Here is a 22,458-nt window from a genome sequence, read left to right as displayed (position 1 = left end):
TAATAGATATATAGATGATAGATAGATACTGTGGATAAATAGATAGATGATAGAAAGTTAATAGATATATAGATGATAGATAGATACTGTGGATAAATAGATGATAGATAATAGATAGATACTTTAGATGGATGATAGATAGATAGATAGATGATAGATAGATAATAGATAGATAGATGATAGATAGATGGATAGATAGATGATAGATAGATAGATAGATAGATAGATAGAAAGATAGATAGATAGATAAATAATAGATAGATAGCAGGTAGAGAGATGATAGATAGATGATAGAAAGATAATAGATAGATACTGTAGATAGATAATAGATAGATAGATACTGTAGATAGATAGATAGATAATAGATAGATGATAGATTATAGATAGATACTTTAGATGGATGATAGATAGATGATAGATAGATGTGGGATAGATAGATAGATAATAGATAGATAATAGATAGATAGATAGATGATAGATAGATAGATAGATAATAGATAGATGATAGATTATAGATAGATACTTTAGATGGATGATAGATAGATGATAGATAGATGTGGGATAGATAGATAGATAGATAGATAATAGATAGATAGATAGATAGATGATAGATAGATACTATAGATAATAGCGAGATAATAGATAGATAGATAAATAGATAGATAAATATATAATAGATAGATAGATAGATCGATAGATGATAGATAGATAGATAGATACTATAGATAATAGATACTGTAGATAGATGATAGATAATAGATACTGTAGATAGATGATAGATAGATAGATAATAGATAATATCGAGATAATAGATAGATAGATAAATAGATAGATAAATATATAATAGATAGATAGATAGATTATAGATAGAAGTGGACCTGCCTCTAACAACAGCAGGTGATGCGGCCCTCAATTATTAACCTATTAGATGCCGCTGTTAAACTCTGACAGTGTCATTAACAGCGTGCCGGCATGGGGGTGCGTCATTCTATGCGCCCATCATCACGCCCATGACATGATTGCGGGGTGACAATGGGTTGCTAAGACAGCCGGGGGTTTGTTAAAGCCTCCTTGAAACACTGCCTGTGGCCGGGCTTCAAAGGAGACCATGATTACTGCTATATGCAGCAATACTGTGGTATTGCTGTATATAGCACAGCTTAAAGTTCCCTAAAGGGACTAATAAATATAGTGAAAAGTCAAACAATTATATAAATATTTTAAAAAAATGTTAAAAAAACAAGACATAAAAATTCAAGTCACCCCCCATTAAAAATAAAGATAAAAAAATAAACATTTGTGGTATCGCCACCTTCATAAAAATCAGATCTATCAAAATCTAAAAATAATTAACAAGATTGATAAACCCTATAAATGGAAAAAAATTCAAGGATGCCAAACTTCCATTTTTTGGGCTTGCTGCAATACCACAAAAAATGCTGTAAAAATTGTTCAGAACATCATATCTATCCCAAAATGGTATCAATAAAAACGTCGTCTCGTCCTGCAAAAAATAAGCCTGCACACAGCTCCATCGACCGAAAAATGAAAACATCACGGGTCTCGGAAATAGCAACACAATACCCCCCCCAATTTTTTTTTTACATTTCTGATTTTTTTTCACCACTAAAATAATTAAAAAACTGTACATGTTTGATATCGCCGTGATCATACTGATGTGCACAATCATATTGCGGGTTCACTTTTACCGCACAATGTACACCGTTAAAATAATTCCCCAGAAACATATGTCAGAATTGCGTTTTTTCACAATTTCACCAAAGTTTTAATTGTTTTCCTCTTTTCCAGTACATTATTTGGTAAAATGAATGGTGTCATTCAAAAGTACAACTCATCCCGTAAAAAACAAGCCCTCATATGGCTATGCGGACAGAAAAATGAAAAGTTATGGTTCTCTGGGACAAAGGGGAGGAAAAAAACGGAAACGCAAAAATGGGAATTGTCGGCGTCGTGAAAGGGTTAATAAAGCAGAATGACAAAATATAGATTGATATTATTATTGGTCATCTCTTTTTAATTCTCTGCAGGTTGTAATAATGGAGGTCTCAGGACTAAAATCACTTGCTCCAAACCGTATTGTATATTGCACTATGGAGGTGGAAGGAGGAGAGAAACTGCAGACTGACCAGGCAGAAGCTTCCAAACCAACGTGAGTAGTCGCCCGAAGGAGAAACTGAGCCACAAAAATTGACTGTTCCTTCTTCAGGCAGGAACTGTGCATTAATCATAAGTATCTATACAAAATCCTGTCATTGATCTCCATAGCAACCAACCAGAGCGCAGCTTTCATTTCATAAACTGCTTTGGTCAGATGAAAGCTGCGCTGTGATTGGTTGCCACGGGCAACAAAGAAGGATTTATTTTTCAAAAATTTTGACCAATCTGTGCAAGATACTGATGCCAATTTCACTTCTTATATTGTGGGTACTGAAGGGAGAACTTGATTGTTTGGGGTATTGATGCTGGGGGCTCCCCCTACGCTGATTAATGTGGAAGAACGAACCATAAAAACTTCCAAAATTGGTTCTAAATGTTTTTTTGGGGGGGATTTGCACTCGTGGCCAAAAGTTTTGAGACTGACAAAAATTTTGTTTTTCACAATTTAATGCTTTGGTGTTTTTAGATCTTTTAGTTAGATGTTTCTATGGTTACTGGAGTACAGTTATCAGGATTTCATAAGGTTTTCTATTTTTATTGATAAATTCACCAAGTTTATGCAAAGACTCAATCTTTACAGTGTTGTCAGGTAGGCTAATCAGATGCCCGGAGATCGGAGGTGGTTCTCACACCGACCTTCAAGAGGCCACAGATTACAGACATGGTCGATCCTCCACGTCCTGCAAATTAATTCCAGGGGCTCTAAACAAACCATTTCTGATCCCTCCAGACCACAACAAGGGTTGGAGATAGGTGGCCGAAGCTGCAGAAGAGTCCAGCTTTCTCCATGTTTCCACCTGGGCCTCCACCTCTAGGGTCACGTGAGAGCCCAATTTGAGGTCTACCTTCCTTCCTTGGAGGCAGAGTACTGCCTGGAAATGGTAGTTTTATAGTAACCAAGTCCCGTTTTATGGGCTCTTCAAAGACTCAGACATTGACATACATTGTAGGTGACATTAGAGAGAATTATCTTCCTACTGGCTACTAATTCTGGAAGATTGCAGGGTTAATTGGTCCTGCCATTATTATTCTATAAGGATGAGATATGGTCATTCCAGATCTACTGCATATACACATACACTACACACACCACACACATACATACACTACACACACACCACACATACACTACACACACAAACATTACATAGATACCATACATACACATAATACATACACACTATACACACACACACCACTCACTACACCACACCACACACACATACTCTACACACACGCACACTACATACATACCAAACATACACATAATACATACACACTACACAAACATACACCACATACAAATACACTACACACAAACCACACACATGCAAACCACACACGTGCAAACCACACATGCACATACTACAAACATACACTACACACACATACTATATGCACACGTTACACACACACCACACACATACTACAAACACACATTAAACACACACTACACACACCACACCACACACATATTACATACACCACACACATACTAGACGCATACACACATTACACACGCATCAGACATACATACAAATACTACATGCATATACACACACTCTATACCACACACACATTAGATTGCAAATTACTCAAGATTCAATCACATTTTGACAACTAACTTCATTACTTTTTTATGTGGAGGAAGGAAATATCTGCTGTAAATAGCCCAATGTTGTGAATATCTGTCGGCCATCAGCATCACAGGGCAGAAAGTTGACCAAGTATTAAATGTTGCAGGAATTTCATAGCAAACAGTAGGAGACATCATGAGCCGCAGCAAACCACGCACTTCCATCTGCCGACTTATCCTCTCCACGTTGAAAAACCCTCCACCAGTCACCCGTCTGTATAAATGTCTCGAATGACATTTTATAGCAATAAAAACAGGAGCAGATTTCAGTCCGTATTTCCCGATACAATCCTGAACAAATATAAAACTAATAAAACAATTAGCGTCGTCTTTAATAATGACAAAATGTTTGCTTTTTCAAAAGGTTAACTCTGTTATAATTACAGCAATCAAGATAATTGCTGGTATAACTTCACATTTTATAGCCTTCCTTCTTAACCCTTTTCGGGGGAGACAGAAGACTTTGCCTGGCCTGTGAAAATAACAACTGTTGGGATTGTACTCTAACAGGAATCTCTCAGCGGGAATTGGATGTTTCGCCCCCAGCAGTTCGCCCCCAGCAGTTTGCCCCCAGCAATTCGCCCCCGGGTTCATTTCGCCCCCGCACATTATGTCCCCAGCATTTGGCCCCCAGGATGTTTTGCCCCCGCACATCTCACCCCCGCACATATCGCCCCCTTCCTGGGGGCGAAATGATAGGGGCGAAATGTGCGGGGGCAAAATCTACCTGGGGGCAAACAGATGGGGGCGAACTGCTGGGGGCAAACTGTGGGGGGGCGAAACTCCCTATAACCCTCTCAGCTACCCTGACAGTCTCCATCCGCTGCTATAGTGGTTTTTATTCTGATATTTTATATCCAATATTGATTTTGCTGTTTTTTTATGTATTTTTTTTTCCGCTTACTATATGCTAATGAGTTGGGACTAGCCCAGTAGGGCGTGTCTTCCACTGGACTAGTCTTCCTCTAATCATGCCTCCTTGATAAAATGCCTCCATACACTCCTCATAATGGTAAAACCATTGGAAATCTCGTGCATACACAAGGAGCATATGGGGCATGATAAATCAGGCCCTCGGGGGCACGATTCGAGGATCTGAGGCAGGACTAGCCCAGGGTCAGACATGTCTTATTAGCATGTAGTGAAGAGCAAAATAAAAATACATAAAAAAAGCAACATTAGTATTGAGCATAAAATATTGTTTCAAAATGAAAAAATCAAGATGCATAAGGCTCTAGAGGTGGTTGAGGATACTCAGGGGACCTGACAGGTTGCCCTCAAAGGGCTTTTTTAGTTTTGAGAGCCAAAAAAGGGGAGAGGCTCTCTACTAGCTAGAGCGGAGAGCAGCTACAAGGAGTGTCTGACTCCATGCTTCACATGGACACTCTATTGATGTAAATGAAAATTGTGTAATGCTCCAGTTCTCCTGTGGAGGCGCCAGAGAGAAATTGAACACTTCTTATTGAATTTCTGGTGTTCTGATAATTTTTGGGGGGAAATAGTTCATTTTTATTGTTTGTTCAAGTACCCTGCAAAAGATGCTGGCGCCATATAAATAAAATTATTATAGCTGGCATGTTTCCTTGATGAAATGGCCTAATTTGTGTATTAATTATAAATGCTTGTTAAAAAAAATAGCTGCCGAGTAAAGCATACACAGGCCCCGATTCATCCAAACTGGAGTTAGTCTTGATAAACTGTGTACAGTCATGGCCAAAAGTTTTGAGAATGACACCAAAATGATATTTTCACATGATCTGCTGGCCTCTGGTTTTTATTAGTGTTTGTCTGATGTTTATATCACATACAGAAATATAATTGCAATCATATTATGAGTACCAATAGGTTATATTGACAGTTAGAATGAGTTAATGCAGCAAGTCAATATTTGCAGTGTTGCCCCTTATTCTTCAAGACCTCTGTAATTCTCCCTGGCATGCTCTCAATCAACTTTTGGACCAAATCCTGACTGATAGCAGTCCATTCTTGCATAATCAATGCTTGCATTTTGCCAGAATTTGTTGGTTTTTGTTTGTCCACCCGTCTCTTGATGATTGACCACAAGTTCTCATTGGGATTAAGATCTGGGGAGTTTCCAGGCCATGGACCCAAAATCTCTATGTTTTGTTCCATGAGCCATTTAGTTATCACCTTTGCTTTATGGCAAGGTGCTCCATCATGCTGGAAAAGGCATTGTTGGGCGCCAAACTGCTCTTGGACGGTTGGGAGAAGTTGCTCTTGGAGGACATTCTGGTACCATTCTTTATTCATGGCTGTGTTTTTAGGCAAGACTGTGAGTGAGCCGATTCCCTTGGCTGAGAAGCAACCCCACACATGAATGGTTTCAGTATGCTTTACAGTTGGCATGAGACAAGACTGGTGGTAGCGCTCACCTCTTCTTCTCCGAATAAGCTGTTTTCCAGATGTCCCAAACAATCGAAAAGGGGATTCATCAGAGAAAATGACTTTGCCCCAGTCCTCAGCAGTCCACTCCCTGTACCTTTTGCAGAATATCAGTCGGTCCCTGATGTTTTTTCTGGAGAGAAGTGGCTTCTTTGCTGCCCTCCTTGAAACCAGCCCTTGCTCAAAGAGTCTCCGCCTCACAGTGCGTGCAGAAGCACTCACACCAGCCTGCTGCCATTCCTGAGCAAGCTCAGCACTGCTGGTAGTCCGATCCCGCAGCTGAAACAGTTTTAACATACGGTCCTGGCGCTTGCTGGTCTTTCTTGGGCGCCCTGGAGCCTTTTTGACAACAATGGAAGCTCTCTCCTTGAAGTTCTTGATGATGCGATAGATTGTTGACTGAGGTGCAATCTTTGTAGCTGCGATACTCTTCCCTGTTAGGCCATTTTTGTGCAGTGCAATGATGGCTGCACGTGTTTCTTTAGAGATAACCATGGTTAACTGAAGAGAAACAATGATACCAAGAACCAGCCTCCTTTTAAAGTGTCCAGTGATGTCATTCTTACTTAATTATGACTGATTGATCGCCAGCCCTGTCCTCATCAACACCCACACCTGTGTTAATGGATCAATCACTAAAACGATGTTAGCTGCTCCTTTTAAGGCAGGACTGCAATGATGTTGAAATGTGTTTTGGGGGTTAAAGTTCATTTTCTGGGCAAATATTGACTTTGCAAGTACAGTAATTGCTGTTAAGCTGATCACTCTTTGACATTCAGGAGTATATGCAAATTGCCATTACAAAAAATGAAGCAGTAAACTTTGGAAAAATTACGATTTGTCTCATTCTCAATACTTTTGGCCATGACTGTACTAGAATAAAATGCGCCAAATTCATTAAAAGACCTACGCCTCTTACTGAATTTGGCGAGTCTTTAAATTGCCGCGCACCACCGCAAGAAATGTTTCTCCACTCATTGACTGCAGTAGCAGTACATTTCTGTCGCAATTTCCACCACTTTTGTGACATAAATTATTATGACCAATGTGTTGGGCAAGCTTGTCCACGCCTCGTCCTACACACTTTTCTAAACTTTGGCTGAGCTGGTTGAGACTGGTGTAAAAACGCCAAAAGTTTCGAAAAGTTGAGTAGCGCAAAAATTTTACACATGTAATTTATACTGAAAACTGTTTGATGAATCAGGCCCATAATGTAATTGTAAAATACTAATTAAACATTTTGGACAGAGTTACCCTTTAAGTACTAACTCTATTCAGTGTAGAAAAAGCAGTAACGGCTGCATTATAACACTGCAAGATCCATTTGGAGGAGCAGATATCACTGTGTAATGTTTTGATCCCTTTGTTCTATCCTCTCTACTGAATGATAGGTGTGATTAGTAGGGGAAGTCGGAGCTGTGGGATGAGCGGGTTTAAAAGCAAAATGTGTTTTTGCGATTCTCTGTCGGGAGATGTCTATGCTATATGTGATTTTCACTCTATTAAGAGATTTTCTAGGATGTCGCTATATTGTATTGCATTTGTTTCATAAGAAATCAGAGTCCTTAATCTGATGTAAGAAAAGATAAAGGTAGCCTCTCTGTAAAATTTGTGCCGCCAAGCAGCAGCAAATGCTCAATTCTTCTGCAGCGCCACTTCATTGCAATTGAAGGAGTTTTTCAGGACTTATATTTTGATGACCTATATTTAAAGGGGTTGTCCACTACTTGGACAACCTGTTCTTGATCTAAATGTTTGTCCCGATAAAATAAAATAGCTTATACTCACCTCCCGTGTCGGCGCTGTTCACGCAGTGTCGGCACTCACTCTTCCCGGGGCTCCCGTGCTGTTGTTGTGACACATGACGCCGGCACACAATCGGCGCTGGCGTCACTGTCCTCACCTTTGGACAAATCGAACATGAAGAAGAAGTCGGGCTGCAGCTAATCCCTGACTTACTCTTCATGTTCAATTCGACAGGAGGCGGGGACAGTGATGCCAGTGCCGATTGGGAGCAGGGTCACAACAGCAGCATGGGAGCCCCGGGGAGAGCGAGTGTCGACACCACGGGAACGATGCCAGCACAGGAGTATAAGCTTTTTTATTTTATCGGGGCCAAGCGTGGGGTATGACAAGAATTTGTCCAAGTAGTGGACAACTTCTTTAAAGAGGATGTCCAGTGAAAAGAAGTTATCACCTACTTGCGGGATAGTTGATGACTTCCTGATTGGCGGGGTCTGACTGTTGGAACCCGCACCAATCAGAGGAATGATGCACTTTTGTCAGCAGCAGGTCGGTCGCCCGTCACTCCATTTATCCTCTATAAAGTTCCCTGGAACAGCCGAGCACAGCGCTCGGAAGCCCCTTAGGGAATGAATGAAGTGGTGGTCAAGCATCTAATTCTAACAGGAATAAACAGGGATAAAAGTTCCCTATTGGGAGCAACAATCAGCAAATTGGTGAGCGCTCCAAGTATTGGACCCCACTGATCTGACTTTGATCACCTATCCTAAAAATACACTGTGTGCAAAATTATTAGGCAAGTTGTATTTTAGAGGATTATTTTTATTATTGATCAACAACTATGTTCTCAGTCAACCCAAAAGACTCATAAATATCCAAGCTTAATATTTTTGGAAGTTGGAGTGGGGTTTTTTTAGATTTGGCTATCTTAGGAGGATATCTGTTTGTGCAGATAACTATTACTGTGCAGAATTATTAAGCAACTTAATAAAAACCAAATATAATCCCATCTCACTTGTTTATTTTCACCAGGTAAACTAATATCAGTGCTAGAGATGAGCGTTGTTCTACTCGAACTGTTCGCCAATCTCAAATTCGAGCTGTTTTGGGCGGTGTTCGAGCCGGTCGGCGAACACGAACAATTTGAGAAAAATTCGGCTGTTCGAGGTTATGTTCGATAACTGTTCGTGCACCAAAATCATAACTGGATTTTTTCTCAGTAATGATGAAAATTAATGTTAATACGCAGTTTGAGTGTACAGCGGGGCGGGGGGAGGGGCAGGGGATGGATCTCTGCAGGAACAATGAAGATCTCCATTTTTTTTTCTCTTTCCCGCATTTGCAGTGGGGAGGTGCAATCTGTCAGCCTATCAGCAGCGCACACACGGAGCGAAGTGCTTTTTTTCACACAAGCAAGGGCATGTGTGATTGGCAGTGTATGTCACATGTCCTTGCCCTATAAGACCAAGCCATTTTCCCCGTCGCCACCATTTTCTCACTGCTGCAGCTGCGTGTTAGACGGCACCGCTGTTGCTGTGTGCGCTATACCTTGTTAATTTCAAGCCAATTTTCGCACAAATATACAGATAGCTTGGGAGTAGGGAATAGTTGTGATTGCAGTCCTTTTAAGGACTAGGTTACAGCATTTCCTACGACTTTTATCAGGCAGGTCTGTGCTCTTAAATAGATAGATTGTGGGAGTAAAGACTAATTGTAATTGGAGTCCTTTTCAGGACTAGGTTACATCAGTTCCTATCAGTTTTTGCCAGGCAGGTCTGTGCCAGTGCTGTGCAAGTTTTTTTCACAGCATTTGGCTGAATCTAGCAAAGCTAATCCTTTTTGGCCTATTGCAGAGTGTGTTAGTCAGTGGAGTAGCCTATCTGTGTTGCAAGATATACCACCTGTGTATAGAATACCAATTTTTTTACTGCACCTAGTGAAGTAAAATCTTTTGGGCATAGCATCATTCTATTAGTCCATCTATACTGACCTCCATCAGGTTGCAAACTGAATATAATTTTTTTCTGCATCTAGCTCTGAAAAAATATTTGGGCTTCTAGCAGTGTGTGGGACTTGGTCTATTAGTCCATCTATACTGACCTCCATCAGGTTGCAAATTAAAAATAATTTTTTTCTTCATTTAGCTCTGAAAAAATATTTGGGCTTCTAGCAGTGTGTGGGACTTGTTCTATTAGTCCTTCTATACTGACCTCCAGCAGGTTGCAAATTGAATATAATTTTTTTCTGCATCTAGCTCTGAAAAAATATTTGGGCTTCTAGCGGTGTGTGGGACTTGGTCTATTAGTCCATCTATACTGACCTCCATCAGGTTGCAAATTAAAAATAATTTTTTTCTTCATTTATCTCTGAAAAAATATTTGGGCTTCTAGCAGCGTGTGGGACTTGTTCTATTAGTCCATCTATACTGACCTCCATCAGGTTGCAAACTGAATATAATTTTTTTCTGCATCTAGCTCTGAAAAAATATTTGGGCTTCTAGCAGTGTGTGGGACTTGGTCTATTAGTCCATCTATACTGACCTCCATCAGGTTGCAAATTAAAAATAATTTTTTTCTGCATCTAGCTCTGAAAAAATATTTGGGCTTCTAGCAGTGTGTGGGACTTGGTCTATTAGTCCATCTATACTGACCTCCATCAGGTTGCAAATTGAATAAAAAAATTTTCTGCATCTAGCTCTGAAAAAATATTTGGGCTTCTAGCGGTGTGTGGGACTTGGGCTATTAGTCCATCTATACTGACCTCCATCAGGTTGCAAATTAAAAATAATTTTTTTCTGCATCTAGCTCTGAAAAAATATTTGGGCTTCTAGCAGTGTGTGGGACTTGGTCTATTAGTCCATCTATACTGACCTCCATCAGGTTGCAAATTGAATAAAAAAAATTTCTGCATCTAGCTCTGAAAAAATATTTGGGCTTCTAGCGGTGTGTGGGACTTGGTCTATTAGTCCATCTATACTGACCTCCATCAGGTTGCAAATTAAAAATAATTTTTTTCTGCATCTAGCTCTGAAAAAATATTTGGGCTTCTAGCAGTGTGTGGGACTTGGTCTATTAGTCCATCTATACTGACCTCCATCAGGTTGCAAATTAAAAATAATTTTTTTCTTCATTTAGCTCTGAAAAAATATTTGGGCTTCTAGCAGTGTGTGGGACTTGTTCTATTAGTCCTTCTATACTGACGTCCAGCAGGTTGCAAATTGAATATAATTTTTTTCTGCATCTAGCTCTGAAAAAATATTTGGGCTTCTAGCGGTGTGTGGGACTTGGTCTATTAGTCCATCTATACTGACCTCCATCAGGTTGCAAATTAAAAATAATTTTTTTCTGCATCTAACCCAGCCAATAGTTTTGGCCTAATACCACAGTTTGGCCACTCAGCTCTGCTCGGTTACCATCCATTGTTTTTTTGTGCAAACAACTCCAGAGTTGTGAATTAGTTAACCACCAAAATGAGTGGAAAAAGGCCTGCTGCTGGTGGAAAGGGGAATAGGCGTGTTGGGAAGGGGAAAAAAGGTTGTGTCCGTGGGGTAGGTGCAGAAGAAAGACCATCTTCCAGCCAAACTAAAATGTCTACTTCTTTTAGCGGACAATGTGATAAGATCCCTTTCTTACGGCCACGCCAATCGCTACAAATTCCAGATGAGGCACAAAAACAGCAGGTGCTTCAACGGATATCAAGTGCTCCTTTAAGTGGGCTCTCCTCCACATCAACTTCAACATCACAAATACTCCAGTCCTCAAAGGTGTCACCCAAATTGCACTTGCTTCCTCACAGCTCCCAAATCTCCAGCTGCCCGTCTGAGTATGAGGTAGAACAGATGGTTGAGTCTGCAGAGCTGTTTACTCATACTATAGCCTGGGAATCAGAGGTCGACTCCAGCGCTTCTGTGAATCCAGACGAGGAAATGATCTGCACTGATGCCCAGAATCTTTATGAGTCGGATCCAGGACCAGACGCAGAAGGTTCTGACCATAATGTAGACCCTCATTCCCAAACTGTAACTCCTGTTGGTGGAGACAATGAGAAAGACGATGATAAGACTCAAATACCTGATTGGAGCGACAACTTTAGTTTTTTGTCAGGGCAGGAACAGGTTGGCTCTGAGGACGACGGGTGTGATAACGCACAGGGTGATGATGATGAGGTCGGAGATCCCACTTACTGTCAACCCACAGTCAGCCAAGAGATGAGGTCAGCAGAGGAGGTGGAGGAAGATGCTAGTGACGACGAGGTCAGGTTGCGCCTTCCTGGACAGAGACGTAGTACTGGAAGCACGTCAACAACTGCATCCTCAAACACAACTCTGCCTCTCACCACAAGTCGTGGTGGCTCTTCAGGTCGCATGGGTGCTAAGCCTTGCATAGCCTGGGCATTTTTTCAGATCGATAAAGATGACCCAACTCGTGTTATCTGTAACATTTGTCAGCAAAAGCTAAGTAGAGGCCAAAAAATACATAGTTTGAGTACTTCATGCATGAACCGGCACATGGACATGAAGCATAAGTTGCAGTGGGAAGCTCAGTGTGCTACAATGCGGTCTAGCCGGCCGGGCCAACCACCGTCTGCCATATCTTGTGCATCCGCGGCCTCTTCATCCTCTGTGACTGGGGGGACAGCAGTCACACCTGTTTTGGGGCGCAGACCTGCCACCTCTTTACCCGCAACAGCCAGCGTGATTGGCAGGTCATCATTTTCTTTGGAGGTGGTAACACCAGCTGGTCTTGAGCGCTGTCCGACATCGATAGCACCACCTTTGGATCAAGGCAACCTAACATGTCCGCCTGCATCTTCCTCACAGACCGGCAGTTTGCCGGGGACACCCTTATCAACCCCGTCTAAGCACAATAGCCAGCCCTCGGTCCCTCAGATGTGGACAAGTAAAAGACCATTTCCTCCTAGCCATGAGAAAGCTAAGAGGTTGAATTTCACCATCTGCAAGCTCTTGGCTACAGAAATGCTGCCTTTCCGCCTGGTGGACACAGAGGATTTTCGAGACCTTATGTCCGTCGCAGTGCCCCAGTACCAGATGCCCAGTCGGCACTACTTCTCAAAGAAAGGTGTGCCTGCACTCCACCAGCATGTCGCACACAACATCACCGCTTCTTTGAGAAACTCTGTGTGTGACGGTGCATTTCACCACAGACACTTGGACGAGTAGGCATGGACAGGGGCGTTACATGTCGCTGACTGGGCACTGGGTAACTATGGTGACAGCAGGACAAGGGGCTGCTGTCCAAGTCTTGCCGTCCCCACGAGTTGTGCGTCAATCCTCTTTATGTCATTTTTCCTCCACTGCTTCTGCCTCCTCAACCTCCTCTCGGTCTTCCACCTGCACCCAAAGCCTGTCTGGTCATGCCACAAGCTTTCTAACTGCGCAGAAGGGATCCTGCACACCTCCTTACTATGCTGGCAGTAGGGCTCAACGTCATCAGGCGGTTTTTACATTGAAATGTCTGGGAAATGTGAGTCACACAGCTGAGGAGTTGTGGTCAGCTCTGGAGAACCAATTTCATGAATGGTTGTCTCCACTGGACCTGAAACCAGGGAAGGCCGTGTGCGACAATGCTGCAAACCTGGGTGCGGCCCTTCGCCGGGGCAATGTCACACACGTGCCTTGTATGGCTCACGTGTTGAACCTGGTTGTCCAGCAATTTTTAGCCCACTATCCCAGACTAGATGGCCTTCTGCAGAGGGCACGGTCGCTGTGTGCTCACTTCCGCCGTTCGCATCCCGCAGCTCAGCGACTTACATCTCTACAGAAGTCGTTGGGCCTGCCACTTCACCGGCTAAAATGCGATGTGCCTACCCGGTGGAATTCAACTCTGCACATGTTGCAGCGACTGTGGCAGCACCGACAAGCCCTGGTGCAATACGTTCTGACGTATAGCCTGGGCCAACGAGATTCAGAGGTGGGGCAAATCACGCTGGAGGAGTGGTCTCAGATCAGGGACCTATGCACCCTTCTGCACAGTTTTGAAATGGCGACGAAGATGTTTAGTGCTGACGATGCCATTATCAGCATGACTATTCCGGTGATTTACATGCTGGAGCACATGTTAAACAGAATTCGGAGTCAGGTGGTGGCACAAGAGGAGGTGGAGGAAGTAGAGGAGGAGGAGTTGTATGCGGAAGGGCTAACATCTGCAAGGTCCAGACGGTCGGCAGCACCAGGGCGGCAGGCATGTGAGGGTGGGGGAGATGATTTTACCAGGGCGCATGGTAGCAGCCAAACTAGTGAGGAAGGTGCAGGAGCCCAGGAAGAAGTGGAGGACGAACTGATGGAAGACTCATCAGATGAGGGAGACCTTGATCACATTTCTGTTGTGCGAGGTTGGGGGGAGAGGACAGAGGAAGGAAGCATGATTGTTACCTCGCCACCAACACAACAGGGACTTGGTGCTCCTGGATGCGCAACACACATGAGTGCCTTCTTGCTGCACTACCTGCAACATGACCCTCGAATTGTGAGAATTAGAGATAATCCTGACTACTGGGTTGCCACACTGTTAGATCCCCGGTACAAAAGTACATTTGCAGAAATTATTCCTGCCATAGAAAGGGATGCACGCATGCAGGAGTATCAGCAGAGACTGTTGCAGAATCTTACATGTGCTTTTCCACAAAATACCAGTGGTGCACGTAGTGAATCTCACAGTTCCAACTTGCCAACCGTGGGACCGTCAAGTGTTCAGCACTCAAACCGTAACAGAACCACAGTATCTGCTGGTAACATCAATTTTGCGGAATCATTTCACCACTTTTTTAGCCCATCCTTTGCAAGGCCACAGGAGACAAGAAGTCTGACACATAGTCAACGCCTAGAGACGATGGTACAGGAGTATCTCCAAGTAAACATTGAAGCCACGACTGTGTCACTGGACCCTTGTTCTTTTTGGGCTTCCAATCTGGATAAATGGCCGGAGCTAGCCACTTACGCCTTGGAGATCTTGTCATGCCCCGCAGCCAGCGTTCTGTCTGAACGTGTGTTCAGCGCTGCTGGTGGTGTGCTGACAGATAAGCGCACGCGGCTCTCCACTGATAATGTAGACAGACTCACGTTCATAAAGATGAACAAATCATGGATCCGAAACGACTTTTCTACCCCTGTGTCATCCTGGGGAGAGTAAAAGCTTGATGATTGGTTAAAATCACCCTACCAACCGTTTTAAGCTTTCAAATTACTAATCATGTTTATCTGTATCTTGACTGGAAAATAATTTGGGCTTTGTAGCAGTGTGCAGCACTGATCCTATTAGGCCATCTATAATAAGCTTCACCAGATTTAAAATTAAAAATAATTTTTAGCTGCATCTAGCCCGGAAAATAATTTTGGGGCTCCGAGATGCGCAAGACACATAAGTGCCTTCTTGCTGCACTACCTGCAGCATGACCCTCATATTGTCAGAATTCGAAGTAATCATGACTACTGGGTTGCCACACTCTTAGATCCCCCAAACTTTTCGATCAACCTTTTCATTTTAATAAAGACCAAAAAAATGGTCATTTTTGAAATTATAAGCATTAGCAGGTTGTTAGAAACTGAAATCAAACAGTTTTCAACTCAAAACTTTATTCTAGGTGATGTTACATTTTCACATAGGACCCCTTGTTCGAAAGGAGCTTCTGAACTCTCTCGTCCATTGAATTTGTCAGGTTTTGGATGGTTTCTGCTTCAATTGTTTTGCATGAGGACAGAATACCCTCCCAGAGCTGTTGCTTAGATGTGAACTGCCTCCCGCCATCATAGACACTCCTTTTAATGATGCTCCAAAGGTTCTGAATGGGGTAGAGGTCAGGGGAGCATGGGGGTCACACCATAAGTTTGTCCCCTTTTATGCCCATATCAGCCAGAGATGCAGATGTTTTATGTGCAGCATGAGATGGTGCATTATCATGCAGAAAAATGATCTTGCTGTGAAATACACGGTTCTTCTTCTTGAACCATGGCAGGAAGTGCTGTTTGAGAAAATCCACATACATTATGGAGTTCATCTTTAGCGCCTTCAGGGATCCTAAAGGGGCCGACAATCTCTCTCCCCATGATTCCAGCCCAAAACATTACTCCACCTCCTCCTTGTTGGCGCTGTAGCCGTGTTTGCGTGGGGTGTCCATCAACCAGCCATCCTCCACTCCATTCATCTGGACCATCGAGCGCTGCACGGCACTCATCCGTGAACAAAACAGTTTTGAAATCAGTCTTCATGTAATGTTTGGCCCACTGGAGCCGTTTCTGCTTGTGTGAAGTGGATAGAGGAGGTCGACAGGATGGCGTATGCACAGCTGCAAACCTCTGAAGGACCCTGCATCTTGTTGTTCGGGGGACGTTGGAGGCACAAGCAGCTTCAAAAACTTGTCTGCTGCTATGACAAGGCTTTTTTGCCGCTGCTCTTTCAACCTGACGTAATTGCCTGTAGGAAAGAGTCCTCAATTTGCCCTTATCAGCACGCACACGTGTGTACTGTGAATCAGCTACATACTTCTTGATTGCCAAGACACTTCATCCTGATCATCGCACAATGTTGATTGTAGTCATGCCTTGACCTAAACACTCCACAATTTGTTGCTTCTCAGCAGCCGACACATCCTTTTTCTTTCCCATTTTGGCAGAAAATGTAGGCTGCTTAATAATGTGAGAGAGCCTTCTTAAGTAGTCTTGCCTTTCATTGGACACACCTGCCAAACTAATTAGCACAGGTGTCTGCAATTGCTTACAGTGATATAAAGAGCCCTGACACACATCACCATCAATGAGTTTAACTGACAAACAAACAAATTCTTCCCTTATCACTCCTAAACACTTTTTGCATAATAATTTGGAACGCGGTGTACATGTGCTTTTCCACAAAACACCAGTGGTTCACGTAGTGAATCTTACAGTTCTAACTTGCCAACCGTGGTCTGTATGGAATTGTTCAATAAAGGGCCCAAAATTAAGATAACATAGATGGGAGAGGTCTCTATGAATAGGAATTCCTAAGTATTTGATACCCTGTGAGGGCCAGGCAAAGGGAAAGTTGGACTGGATGGAATCCTATATGGATTTAGGGAGGGAGACATCGAGGGCCTCAGACTTCGCTGCATTGATTTTAAAATTTTACCATGTAACAAAGTGATCTATTTCAGCCATAACAGCAGGGATGGATATATGTGATTGAGTGATATATACTAGGACATCATCAGCAAATAGAGAGCACTTGTACTCGGTGCCTCCCACCTCAATCCACCTAATATTGGGGTTATGGCGAATTGATGAGAGCAGGTGCTCCGTCACTAGGATGTATAAGAGAGGGGACAGAGGACATCCCTGCCTTGTCCCATTGGTGATTGTGAAAGGTGATGAAAATGTTCTGACGCACCCCCTGGGCCTTGGGACACCCGGAGCCGGACCCTTTTTGGTGGATGCTGGTGGTTGTAGTCTTCGTGGCGGCGATCCGGTTCCGTGGCTCAGGGCGGTCAAACCAGTGGCGGAACTATTTATGTGGTTTTGATGTTTAAATGTCCGACTACGCCACCCGTGGATTGCGGTCAGAGTGAACCGCCGCTACAGGGCAGACCGCTAAGGCTGGTGTTGTGGGTGCAGCAGAGCGTAGCATAACTCCCCACGGGAGGAGTATAGCCTCAGGGCAGTGTATGCGGAGGATGGGGGTGATGGTGCAGGGCAGCAGCAGTAACGACACGGAGTCAGTGATGCAGTTCAGGGCCTTTACTCACAGTTCTTATTATCCAGACCACGTCTGCAGGTAACGGCTGCCCACGTCGTACTGTGCTCACCAGGTGAGGGGCTCAGACAACTCCCAGATAACTTTGGAGCGCTTCACAGGACCCCCTTTGTGTGTCCTTTGTCTGGCCTTTCTTACCAACACTTCTGTCCGGCTGCCTTGGGCCTCCTCTTGGTAAACTTGGTGCCAGTTTCCCTGACCCTATGTGGTGCCTTCCTAGCGGGTGGAGCAAGGCGCTGCGCCACATAAAATGTCAGAGCCTCCGGTTTCTAGCTGAGGGTCGTTTCCTGCCTCCACTAGTTCGGGGACCGGTCTCCCCCTTTGGCCTGACCCCTCCACGCAGGTGGATTCGGGCGTGCGGTGGCGACTCGCCCGTCCGCACCCCTGGGATCCCTTCATTCCTCGTTCCTGGAGCCTTCTCCGCTCCTCTTCCTTCCTTCTCCCTCTTGCAGGCCTGGGCCTCTGTTACTAGGCCCGCCTCCGGAGCAGAGCTCATGCAGAGCCCCTGCTCCCTGCCACTTCTGCTCAGACTTCTCTGCACTGAACTAAGATGGTGCCCACCTTTTATACTCCCTTCTCAATGCACCCAGGAACTGCTTCCTCCCTGCTCCTGCACTGCAGGGTTCCCCTTCCTCAGTGTTCCCTCCCCCCACTCCAGCCAGGGGCAGGGACTGTCGTGCCCATCTCAGGGGCATATTGGTCGCCCTGCCCCACGGCAATGTGGTGTAATGCATGCAGGTGTCGGGTCCTGATCCACACTCCATCCTTATCTGAGAGTGAGATATCACACCTCTGGGTGAGGTGCAATACGTCTGTAGCAACCGAGCCCTCGGTGCTACAGTTCCATTTATCTTCAGCCTAGGTGACGTATTGTGATACAGGGCCGTGATTTTGGCTATAAAAGGGTCCCCTAGACCCCTACCCCAAGCTTTTTAAGAGAATCATATATGGCGTGCCAGGAGACTCTATGGAATGCTTTCTCAGCATCCAACGAGAGTATCTACTTACAAATTTTTAACTGCATCTAGCCCAGGAAATACTTTGTGCCTAGTAGCAGTGTCTGCTAGTCAGCGGATTATCCCGGCTGTTAAGCAAGCTACACCACCTGTAGTTTGGACACTTAATTTTTTCAAAGGAAATGCTTCGGGACCACGGGATACTTAGTGAAGAGCATCAGGAGGCACCCCAAGGCATAGGGGCTGGGACTGGCACTAGGATGCCTTGCAGTGGACAGCCGAGCTCGATCCTTATAAAAGCTTTTTAACTGCAGCAGCTTTAGTGGACGCTACTGGAGCTGGAATTACGCGGCTGCTGGCATGAGACTTGCCCTCCAATAGATCCTTGTAAATGGATTTAAAGTGTATTCATTCAAATTAGAGGGACAATTTAAATTAAAAAGCTTAGAGCTGCCTCCACCACAGGGGGGCTCTCTCGACCCACCAGCGGACAGGCACCAGTATTGGGAGAGGGGGGCTGGCCGTCAGGGTTCACCGCGGCTCTGGCACAAACCCGGCGACACGGAGGTGGCACGGGCAGGAGCGGACTGGCCGTCTCGGCTTCTCACTTTTTGGATTTTAGAAGGGCATGACATGCCTATATCTGTGTCTCCCCCTCCTTTTACTCCTCCACCTCTTTTCTTTTCGCATGACTGTATGTACTTGTCACTTTTCCATGTGTTAGTTGTGTCTTCTGAGCAGTTTGTCAGCTTTTGGACACCTTTGAAGGTGTTTTCTATGTGTTTCTATGTGTTTTTGTTTGCCTGCCATTGGTTTTAACGGTGTTCGAAGGTGTTCGACGAACAGTTCGACGAACAGTTCGGCGAACACACGGGTGTTCGACGAACCGAACCGAACTCGAACACTACGGGGGTGGCTCAACACTAATCAGTGCACAAAATTTAGAAATAAACATTTCTGACATGCAAAAACAAAAACCAAAAAAATTAGTGATCAATATAGCCACCTTTCTTTATGATGACACTCCACAGCCTTCCATCCATCGATTCTGTCAGTTGCTTGATCTGTTTTCGATCAACATTGCGTGCACCAGCCACCACAGCCTCCCAGACACTGCTCCGAGAGGTGTACTGTTTTCCCTCCCTGTAGATCTCACATTTTATGATGGTCCACAGGTTCTCTATGGGGTTCAGATCAGGTGAACAAGGGGGCCATGTCATTATTTTTTCTTCTTTAAGACCTTTACTGGCCAGCCACGCTGTGGAGTAGTTGGATGCATGTGATGGAGCATTGTCCTGCATGAAAATCATGTTTTTCTTGAACGATACCAACTTCTTCCTGTACCACTGCTTGAAGAAGTTGTCTTCTAGAAACTGGCAGTAGGTCTGGGAGTTGAGCTTCACTCCATCCTCAACCCGAAAAGGTCCCACAAGTTCATCTTTGATGATACCAGCCCATACCAGTACCCCACCTCCACCTTGCTGGCGTCTGAGTCGGAGTGGAGCTCTCTGCCCTTTACTGATCCAGCCTCTGACCCATCCATCTGGCCCATCTAGAGTCACTCTCATTTCATCACTCCATAAAACCTTTGAAAAATCAGTCTTAAGATCTTTCTTGGCCCATTCTTGACGTTTTATCTTATGTTTCTTGTTCAAAGGTGGTCGTTTTTCAGCCTTCCTTACCTTGGCCATGCTCCTGAGTATCACACACCTTGTGCTTTTTGATACTCCAGTAACGTTGCAGCTCTGAAATATGGCAAAACTGGTGGCGAATGGCATCTTGGCATCTTCACGCTTGATTTTCCTCAATTCATGGGCAGTTATTTTGCGCCTTTTTTGGCCAACACGCTTCTTGCGACCCTGTTGGCTATTGGCCATGAAACGCTTGATTGTTCGGTGATCACGCTTCAAAAGTTTGGAAATTTCAAGACTGCTGCATCCCTCTGCAAGACATCTCACAATTTTGGACTTTTCAGAGCCTGTCAAATCTCTCTTCTGACCCATTTTGCCAAAGGAAAGGAAGTTGCCTAATAATTAAGCACACCTTATATAGGGTGTTGATGTCATTAGTCAACACCCCTTCTCATTACAGAGATGCACATCACCAGATTTACTTAATTGGTAGTTGGCTCTCAAGCCTATGCAACTTGGAGTAGGACAACATGTATAAAAAGTATCATGTGATCAAAATACGCATTTGTCTCATATTTCTGCACACAGTGTAGATCATGAATATTAAAGTCCTGGAAAGAAACCCCTTTAATAAAGGTATCGTAACGCAAATTCCTTAATGGGGTGCATCTGAAAATGGGTTTTCTGACCCAAATAACCCCTTTAATTCCATATCTGTGGAAATGCAATAGAAAATAGAAAAAGAAGATAAAAGATACAATTTTGGACGAAATCTTTATTTTTCAAAAGATTTTTAAGCACAGGATTAATAGTCAAAGATTAGTCAGCACTGCGCTGCTGCCGCTTCGAAAGCCAAAGGCACAACCTCGATTTCCCTGACGAGACGTTTGTACTGATCAGGCCTCCGGCAAATTCTCAAAGATCCTTGCAGCACTTCCCCGTAGAAGCCATCGGCAGTGAAAAAGTGCATTTGTTGCTGTAACTTTGCGCCGGGAGATCAAATGGGAGGAATTTGTGAACAAAACCCATGTTAAATAGGAATGTGTGAGCTGCCAATAGACTATGGGCTCGGCTACCAAAGTGACTCATAAAAGCTGACAGCTTTCTTGAGGTTTTTGCTGGCTCATGTTCTGCATATCAGGCAGCGGCATGCTGCATAGTGCTCGATAAATCTTACCATGGCGAATATGATTGAGGTCATTTTTGTTTGGATGCCGGTGAAGCTAATCTAATTGCTGCAGATACTAGAGCTTACTTATCAAGGGCAATGGAGGAGCATCAGTATAGAAGAACATAGTTTGTTCTTTAGCTTAGATTTTAGGGTTGTTCCAACACTGATTGACCTTGATGGAGGTAAGGTTGTAAAATTCCTTTAATTCTCTGCAGATCTGTAGGGGTTCTGGTCCCAGTACCCTCACTGATTGTTTAAAAGACCACATCAAAGTTCAAAGCTCAGGAGGCAGAGGCGCACAGAGCAAAGCCCAGATTCGATAGAAAGTCATTTCTGAGCGGTCTTTTGAGCAATTTATGGGAATCTTAAGACCTGGAGCCCAACTGATCTGCAGAGAATTTAGGGGCCTAAATTCTTCCTCCTCCTCCTTCTCCCATCAAATTTTTTATCCTCTTAATATATTGTAATCATCATATTATATAGCACTTTGTACTTACAATTGCTCATTTTGCCTTTCTACCTAGCTAATTCTTCTCTTTTCCATTAGTTCCATGACATCACGTCATTAAAAACTGACTAGCTGAATCCTTCTAAGCTCTATGTAGACACAGGAGGTCAATTCTTTCTGCATGAGTCATGAGTTACTGCAAAAGTCCCTGGCAGGGGGAGGAGGGATGAGCTGGGTCGGGAGATGAAGAGGGGAATGATAAATGCAGGGGAAATAGATTTCTTGTTTCTACATAGAGCAGAGAAAAGAGAACAATTAGCTGGGTAGAAAGGTAAAATGAGCAATTGTAAGTACACAGTGCTGTATAATATGAGTGCAATATATTAAGAGGATAAAAACTTTGATCGGAGGAGGGCTTCTTTAAAGTTATACCTTTGTTGCTACTAATCTGGCACAGTCTCATTGAATTCGGCACTCTTTATCCTATCAACTACATCTGCGCAAAGGCTGTAAAAATAAAACATCGACAGGACGGCATTGGAGGAAACGTTC

General features: G+C 43.8%; 1 protein-coding gene across 16 annotated transcripts in view; it reads left to right on the top strand.

Annotated features, from left to right (window-relative positions):
* The window catches only part of CADPS (calcium dependent secretion activator), a 646,882-nt gene that overhangs the window by 289,488 nt on the left and 334,936 nt on the right, over positions 1 to 22,458 (top strand). For all 16 annotated transcript variants that reach the window (XM_073644657.1, XM_073644651.1, XM_073644660.1 and 13 more), the window contains exon 6: positions 2,049 to 2,170. In XM_073644657.1, coding sequence (XP_073500758.1) covers positions 2,049 to 2,170 — 122 coding nt within the window. The remainder of the gene's footprint in view (positions 1 to 2,048; positions 2,171 to 22,458) is intronic.

Source organism: Phyllobates terribilis, unplaced genomic scaffold (assembly GCF_046119375.1).
Source record: "Phyllobates terribilis strain yellow unplaced genomic scaffold, ASM4611937v1 Scaffold_8__6_contigs__length_399053987, whole genome shotgun sequence".
Taxonomy (NCBI): Eukaryota; Metazoa; Chordata; class Amphibia; order Anura; family Dendrobatidae; genus Phyllobates; species Phyllobates terribilis.
Note: the sequence above shows the minus strand (reverse complement) of the source record. Positions and strands in the feature narration are given on the sequence as shown.